Source organism: Neoarius graeffei, chromosome 4, assembly GCF_027579695.1.
Source record: "Neoarius graeffei isolate fNeoGra1 chromosome 4, fNeoGra1.pri, whole genome shotgun sequence".
Taxonomy (NCBI): domain Eukaryota; kingdom Metazoa; phylum Chordata; class Actinopteri; order Siluriformes; family Ariidae; genus Neoarius; species Neoarius graeffei.
Genome location: NC_083572.1, coordinates 69,615,565 through 69,624,444, shown reverse-complemented (window position 1 = coordinate 69,624,444; position 8,880 = coordinate 69,615,565). Strand labels below are relative to the sequence as shown.

Here is an 8,880-nt window from a genome sequence, read left to right as displayed (position 1 = left end):
ATTAACTTCAAGAACTGACTTGCTGCCTAATGTATCCCACCCCTTTACAGGTGCTACTGTAATAAAATACTCAGTGTAATTCACTTGATCTGTCAGTGTTTATATTCAGTGTAAAAATATAACTACTGTATACCAGATGATTATTCTGGATACTGCATACTCCCAGGAGTAATAGAGTAATAGTATACTCTATGGTGTTTATAAAATGTGCGCCCCAGAACGGGTACTAAAGAAATTCTCCGACGCTGTGTTGTGCGGTAGTATACAACTTCCCACCTACATTACGCTTAGGCCACTTCCGGTACCGAGTTCACAGGCTTGTACGGCGGGCTTTCCTTTAGATTATGAAATCTATATGTTAGGCGCTTTATTATTATTTTAACAAAACGTAATCGTGCAATAGTCGTAAATAAATCCCAGACAGCCCCTGGTGTGTTCGCGGTCGCGGTGAGAGGAAAGCCTGCGCCTGGCCAGGCATAAAGCAAGCACGGCATCATGAAGCTAACAGACAATGTGCTGCGGAGTTTCAGGGTCGCGAAGGTTTTCCGAGAGAATTCGGACAAAATCAACTGTTTTGACTTCAGTTCAAATGGTGAAACGGTGATATCGAGCAGCGACGACGACTCTATCGTCTTATATGACTGCCAGGAAGGGAAGTACGTGAACAATGTTTTGTTATTAATTAAAACCAGCTTTGAGGCCTGGCAGTGTGAAAAGCCTCGGCCTCGAGTAGTCCGCACTGTCCGCCCCCAGCTGGCGCATAGATCTCCGAAGTGTAGGGAGAAACACAAGAACAAAATACGCTAGGTTAAATCTTTCTGTGCAAAAATATCGCCTTTGACATCGTTTTATAATCACGTTGTCAGCTAAAATCCTAATAATCTGAGCTAATAGTGAGCAGATAGGGGCTAGCTCATACGGGCGCCTTGATTTGGGGGAAATCCGCTGCTACTTTACCGTAGCGTCTCTGCTTAATAGTCACTTCGTTCCCCATTGCGATAATGACCTTGACTAGAAGCAGATTCAGGGTTTTTCTTTTTTGCAGTTAATTTAAGGGCCACCTTGTTATAAATATATTTAAGACAAAACAAAAGCGTGTAGATGCAAGAGTCCTTATCTAATAAAATGTGTAAATTTGCATAATCAACCCAAAATCAAGTATTTGGATGTTTTTTTTAGTTAAATGTAATTAATGAATGTAAGTTAATTTTACTGCTAAGAAGCCACTCTTCAAAGATTTTTTTTTTTTACAGATGTTATAAATTGACGTATTTATCATTTTAAATAAAGAAAATAACATGCATTTTTAGCTATGTTTAATATAAAAATCTATCATAAGCCTTTTGGGGACATTCCTCTGTAATAAACTTCTATATACACAGGAAATTTGCCTGAGAGAAATTCTCAAATGGAAAAATTTTACTCTACGCCAGATAACATTTGGTCCCTTTCTAAAAAGAGTAAAAGTTACTCTTTTGATTGAGCTGTTTTTCCAGAGACAATTCTCCTCACTTCATTGTTAATATTTTACTCTTTATGGTGATATTTGACTCTATTCAGGGCGGCACGGTGGTGTAGTGGTTAGCACTGTCGCCTTACAGCAAGAAGGTCCGGGTTCGAGCCCCGTGGCCGGCGAGGGCCTTTCTGTGCGGAGTTTGCATGTTCTCCCCGTGTCCGCGTGGATTTCCTCCGGGTGCTCCGGTTTCCCCCACAGTCCAAAGACATGCAGGTTAGGTTAACTGGTGACTCTAAATTGACCGTAGGTGTGAATGTGAGTGTGAATGGTTGTCTGTGTCTATGTGTCAGCCCTGTGATGACCTGGCGACTTGTCCAGGGTGTACCCCGCCTTTCGCCCGTAGTCAGCTGGGATAGGCTCCAGCTTGCCTGCGACCCTGTAGAACAGGATAAGCGGCTAGAGATAATGAGATGAGATGACTCTATTCAGTGTGTCTTGAAATGATTCAAAGATTTTTTTTTTGTCAATTCACTATATATCCAGGACATATAGGAGAATTGAAATGCCCTTTCCCTCTCACCTTACTTGTAAAATCAGATAAAAAATATTTATATTAAGAAAAACTAGTATGAGAGAATATAGATAAAAATGCACTCTAAAATCAGTGTACAAAATAGCAGTCGTGCAAATGCAATATCTGTAACAGAGAAGGCACTTATAAGAACAGCTTATGAGGTGTATATGAACAGTAGTGCAAATGACCAATAGCAGCAGATATAACAGTAATGCAGATGATTGTAGTGTGATGTGCAAACGGATGAGAGTTTCTTGTGTGAATGAATGAGTTACAGACCAGGGGTAGGTAGTGGACAGAGTTCAGCATCCTGACAGCCTGGTGGATTAAGCTGTTCAGCTGTCTTGTGGAGCGGGCCCGGAGGCTCTGGTACCTTTTCCCTGAGGGCAGGGGGCTGAAGAGTGAGTGTGAAGGGTGGGAGGTGTCACTAGTGATGCCGATGGCTCTGCGGGTGAGACGGGAGTGATGGATGCCCGTAAGGGAGGGCTGAGGGGTACCAATGATCTTGCTGGCCGTGTTCACTATGCATTGCAGAGTCTTCCGGCAGGAGGCATTGCAGTCTCTGTACCACGCAGTGATGCAGTCAGTGAGGACACTCTTAATGGTGCCCCTGTAGAAAGAGCACATGATGGGGCGGTGGGACATGTGCACTCCTCAGTTTGCGGCGGAAGTAGAGGCGAATTTGAGCCTTCTTGGCCAGCGATGCGGTGTTGTTGGACCAGGATAGGTCCTCAGCGATGACCTCTTGTCATTTCAAGACACACTGAATAGAGTCAAATATCACCATAAAGAGAAATATTTTACTCAGTTCAGAGCCACAACCAACTCTGTTACACAATTACTCTGTAATTTTGCTCCAACTCCAAATTTTACTCTCTAAACTTTAAAGTGGAGCAGAATTAACTATTTTTGAGGAAAATACTTTTAACTCTGGAAAAAATTGCTCACTCATTTTTCCTGTGGAGGGATAGGAATGCAGTAGTGAAATTTCATAGAAACTGAGACTGAACAGAGAAACTGAACAAATTTTCATACTCGTAAGTGTGGTTGCTGAAGGAAACGTCTACCGTGAGAATCAGCGTATGTGTCTTAATGACACAGGTTGATATTTATTGCAGGAAACAGGCTTTTCAGTGATCTGCCATGATTTTGCCAAGTGGGCAGAAATTCTGCCGCCTTTGGTGTTTTGCTTTTAGATCATGCAGTGCTTGTGAGTGGACAAAAACAATGAAATAAACATTACTGCTGAGATTTAGCAAATACATTACTGCAGTTTAAGAGTAGACATATTATACATGCAGTTTATCTGAAAGTCTGCAGTAATTGACCAAAATCACAATTTATACTTGTAGTATCTTCCAAAAAATTTTTTTAAATGCATGTAACACAAGGTCAAAATAATATTGTTGTAATAACAGGCATTAGGCTATTCTTGTTGTGGACCACTTTTTTACAGGTGCTTATTAGTGAGGCAAAATCTATTAGGTCATGAACATTCAGTGTATTTTATCTATGTAAAGGCCAGTCTATGCAATTAAACTTTTTTTTTTTCCCGTTTCTTTTCTTTCCCCACCTCCTTTTGCTGTAACACAGACCCAAGCGTACTCTCTACAGCAAAAAGTATGGCGTGGATCTCATCAGGTACACGCACGCTGCTAATACAGTCGTCTACAGCTCTAACAAAATTGATGGTAAGCTTATTTCATTTATGCCAAATGCATTTCTGTGGTGCGTATTTGATGCTATGGCATTATAATACAACTTTATAATAATGGAAAATGCAGTTATATTTAATGTTTCTGTGCTACACAATGTGTGTTGAGAGATTTTATTTATTTGTTAATTAAAATTGGAAGAGACAGACCTCGCAATGTGAATATGAACTTTGTATATACCCACACATTTCTTGTATTATAAAAATAAGAAAAAATTTCAATCAGGTGAATGCAACTCTGAGTAACATCTGTTACTAACCATGAAACTGAAAAGCATGACCGAATTTATCACAATAACAGTATTGTATCTTCCCTCCCATCAGCATTAATATCATGTTGGGATTGTCTCCTCACGATGCTCATTTTTCATTCAGGGATTCCTGGCTGTACCCACTCTGGCTTGAGGTAGTTGTTTGTACAGTTTGAGGGTTTGTGATTCTGCCCTTTCAAGGAGCTAACTGTACAGACTACTGCCTTGCCCAGGGTGGTGTTTGATCATCTCCGACTCTTACCTGGACATCTGCACTAACAGAAATGCTTAAAATAGTTATTCTGGTTTGTTTTTAATGAAGTTCCTCAACTAGCAATATTGGTTGGTTGGTAGGACCTGATTTTCAGAATGATAAATGTTGTCAAAATATGTACTTGTTTATCGTAGTATAAAAGTACATGCGTGATTGGCAGCTGTGTTGAGTAAGATTTCCGCTTCTGACTCTCTTCTCACTTTTGCTGTGTTATTACAGATACTATACGGTACTTATCTCTTCATGACAATAAGTACATCCGCTACTTTCCTGGGCACAATAAGAGGTAAGCACATTATTTTTATTTATTTATTTTTTAAATGCTGCATAAGCAACATGTTTTGTGAACTATCTACATTTGGATGGCCATCCTAGATTTCCAAGTCGTATTTGTTTTCATCCTTGCTGATTTTCTGGCTTTTTCTTGAATGAACCAGGGTTGTTGCTCTGTCCATGTCACCTGTTGACGATACATTCATCTCTGGCTCCTTGGATAAAACAATCCGGCTATGGGATCTTCGCTCTCCCAATTGTCAGGTAAGCCGTCTGCTGGCTGTTTATCTTTGCTTTTGCTGTTGACATTTTAGGTTTTATCAGTCTGGAGCTTGATCTGAATGCTCTCTTGTCACAGGGTCTGATGCATCTGCAGGGGAAGCCAGTGTGTTCATTTGATCCTGAGGGTCTTATATTTGCTGCGGGAGTCAATTCAGAGATGGTCAAGCTCTACGATTTGCGCTCCTTCGACAAAGTAAGAGAAACTAGACAGGGACACTCTAACGAGTGCAAACCCCGCCTTTTCCCTATTAAAATACATTGGGCGAAAATTTCGAAGTTCTGCCTTGACCTTTGACCTTTGACCTCCAAAATTTAATGGTTTCCTTCCTGGGTGATTGGCAACACATGTACAAAATTTGGTCCAAATCGATCCATTGGTTCTTGAGATATCTTGCAGACACACAGACAGACAGACAGACACACACACACACACACACACAGACTGACGCAGGTGAAAATAATAACCCCTCCGACTACTGTCGGCGGGGTTAACTAGCGTAAAATCCACCTTCTGGAATTTTGACAAGCCATGGTAGAGGTTTATTGTGCATAACTTTTTTTTAATATCACCTGTGTGCCAGTGGACAATGTAATTGGTCACAATGATGGGCATGGTCAGATATATGTGAAGTTATTAAATATCCAGTCTTATATTTATTTAAATATAAAATGAGTGCTGGGGCCATGAGCTTCAGGTTTTCAGATCTTTGGTTTAGGGCTGCAGTGACACATCAGTGTAATTAGTTGCATAAATACGTCTATTTGTGTCAAATGCATCATTGTGTTGCACTGTACATGGTTATCTCCAATTATGGCGGCTTCCACTCCCGGGCATGCTGAAAATGACTTTATCCCACAAGACCCTAACCCAATCATCCAAAGTGTGGGAATCCTTTAAACGTTTTTGCATAGCATTTGTGCTGCTGTGGTAGGCCATTTCAGTTATACAAGGTGTGCAGAATACCATTTTATTAGGTATGACATCCATGCATTTCAAGCAAATACGTAATTACATTGATGCATCGTTACAGCCCTACTTTGGTTGTATCTTAGGAATTTGTGTATCATTTAGTTCTGTGCAGTTCCATTCTACTCTTGCAGATAGTTTCAGTAGTCCCAATGTCTTCTTTTAGGGCCCGTTTGCTACGTTTAAGTTGCAGTATGAGCGTTCATGTGAGTGGACCGGCCTCAAGTTCAGCAACGATGGCAAACTCATCCTGATCTCCAGCAATGGTGGGACACTCAGGCTGCTCGATGCTTTCAAAGGAGCTGTGCTACATTCGTTTGCGGTGAGATTACAGTAATGTTTATGGATTCCCAGAAGGCAATCACTTCCAGTGAGAGAAAACAAGAAAAGCAAACAGTGGTTCCTCCACAACTTGGAGTAGATATAATTTTGTTAATTAGCCAAGGAAATATTTCTGAGATTTGCTGCAGAAGAAGTAAATATGTTCAAATGCATAAAAAATGTATGTAGTTGGCTTAATTGCACTTAATTTTGAATCATGGATTTTGTTCATGTATACAGTTGCAAATGCATGTTATAAACTGCAAGTTGTGCTTATTGTGGTTTTGGGGGTTTTTTTTTCCCCCAGTAACATTTAAACAAGCAAACAAAAAGAACGTGTCCATCTTGATTGGTTAAGGTGTAAGCTAGCACTTCCAAAAAATATGGGATATAATCAGAAATACTTAAGTCTTACAAGTAATTTGTGAGTCTGGAATTAATGTGGAAAAGGCAGGTGTGTGTTTTAGTCATGACTGTTAACCTTTTGTGTGTCTATGCAATTGTACTTTTCTCATTTTACATTACGTGCACAAATACCCTTATGTTTCTGAGATGTTTTCAAGCTCTTTTCCTTTTCAGTCTTTTAGCCCCCTTTTTTTTTTTAAGCGTTTTAGTCAGACTGCATTCTGTTGTTCTGCTCTGCAGGGCTACAACAACAGTAAAGGTGTGGTTCTGGAAGCCTCCTTCACCCCAGACTCTCAGTTTGTCATGATTGGTAAGTCATCTGTTCATAGTATTCAGAAAGTCAAGGACATCTTGGTACTCTCCCATTTTGGAGAAATACATTAAAGCTGTGGTTTAAATGGTTTGTTGTGTAGGTTCGGAGGATGGGAAAATCCATGTATGGAATGCTGAGAGTGGAATGAAAGTAGCACTGTTGGATGGGAAACACACAGGGCCGGTCACCTGCCTACAGTTTAACCCGAAATTCATGACCTTTGCCAGTGCTTGTTCTAACATGGTGAGATGCCCTAGTGTACTAAATCATTCATAGCTTGAATTAGGGGTGTCTTTGATGCCCCCTCTTTTTGGCTAATTATGACTAGCATCTGTTATAAATACTCATTGTTTGTATTAAAATTATTCTATAATTCATATAGAATGAGCGAGAGAGCACATAATCCTTATTATAATGTTTGTATTAATAGTGAATACTAGGTTTAATTCACTATGAAAACTAAAATATCCCCCCCCACACATCAGTCAGTTTAAACACCTGTGTTCATCTCATTTAAATGTTTGATGCAATTTGCATTTTTTTCTTTTAATTATTAGAAACTTGCTTCAGGATCAGTACCTTTCCTACTTAAAATAGATATGAAGTGTGTTAAGCAAAATGTTTAACTTGGTTCCTCTCCTCCACAGGCATTCTGGCTACCAACAATTGATGACTGATGAAGAAGCTGCGCACTAAACAAGCATTTAAATTTAACAGGTTGTTGTGATCAGCAGATGGCAGCATTTACATTGCGTCTGGATCACTGGGACTGCTTTGACTGTAAATAGATTGACCATGAGGCCATTTTCTAATTTCTTTTTCATTTTATACCTGTGTCATTAAATCATGTTATTTTGTAAATTGTTATCTTTGATGTGCTTTCATTTATGATCTTATTTGCCCTCAAAAAAAAAAAAAGGTTTTGTGTTGGAGTTTAGCATTTTGATTTCTGGCAGAAATGAGTGCCACCTGACTGTCATTCATGTAGTCGGGAGAACCATCTGGGAGACATGTGCTGAATAAATATCCATCTAGATGACTCGTAAAAATGATCAGAATGTTGCTTTTGGAAAGTATTACACCAAAATCTGCAGCAGCTAAAACTTAACTGAATGAGGATTAATATCACTTCCCTTTACCAAGTCATGATCAAGAGAAAGGATTATTAGTTACTCTCAGTGTCAGATTATTTGGATCAAGGCAATGATTGAAATTAATCAAGGCAAAATCAGAAGTCAGTTATAATTTATCTAAATCATCAAAACAGACAAACAGGTATATGTTAATCAATTCCGATGTATAAATATCCAGCAGGGTGATTTGCCCATAACTCTGGTAGTTAAAATAGTCATTCTGTACATTATCAGTAAGCCTACCCTGGATTCTGAACAAAGTTGATTGCATCAATTGGAGGCTCCTAAATCCAATCGTAGTATGTTAAGTGATTTTGTCAAATATCAAATCATTGCCAAAATCACATCATGTAAATGGCTGAGATTTAACCCATGATGGAGATTAGAATGCCCCTGTCCTGCTGGTCTTCTCTTGACTTGACCTTTAAAACCAAGAATTCATTCCCCCCCCCCCCCCCCCCCTTTTTTTTTTTTAAATGGAAATGTGAAAATACAAACTTCTTGTTGTAAGACACAAATCAATGGCTAAACTTCAATACAATTTTTGCTAACACTGTAGATTGTAGTAAGATGTTATTTTGAATTAGCAGCACAAGTGTGTAGAAAGCTAAAATCTAGCAGCTGATGTTTTCCCTACACTGGCTCATTTTTCATCATTCATGCACTGCCATTATGGCCAGCTATTAAGAACAAAAATAGTTGTGATTGCTGAAGTGGTTGGAATTTGTTTGAAAGTTTAAAAAAAAAACAGTTTAATAAATGGTGACTAAATGTTACAATCTCAAGACCCTTAAATCTGAACTGCTCCAGAGATGTTTCATGCTTGACCCTGTGTTCTGACCTCTGATTCCTTCTAAATGGGGTGTATGTGCAAACTTTTTTTCTGTTTGAGTTAATAAAGTATATTAAAAGGAAAA

At 39.2% G+C, this 8,880-nt stretch overlaps 1 protein-coding gene across 1 annotated transcript; it reads left to right on the top strand.

The window, feature by feature from the left end:
• The first annotated feature begins 295 nt into the window (after positions 1 to 295).
• On the top strand, positions 296 to 8,880 carry wdr82 (WD repeat domain 82). Its single transcript, XM_060919558.1, has 9 exons — positions 296 to 656; positions 3,624 to 3,721; positions 4,489 to 4,555; positions 4,707 to 4,806; positions 4,901 to 5,017; positions 5,958 to 6,113; positions 6,758 to 6,827; positions 6,931 to 7,073; positions 7,478 to 8,880. The coding sequence occupies exons 1-9, from the start codon at positions 496 to 498 to the stop codon at positions 7,505 to 7,507; spliced, it is 942 nt and encodes a 313-aa protein (XP_060775541.1). The 5' UTR covers positions 296 to 495; the 3' UTR covers positions 7,508 to 8,880.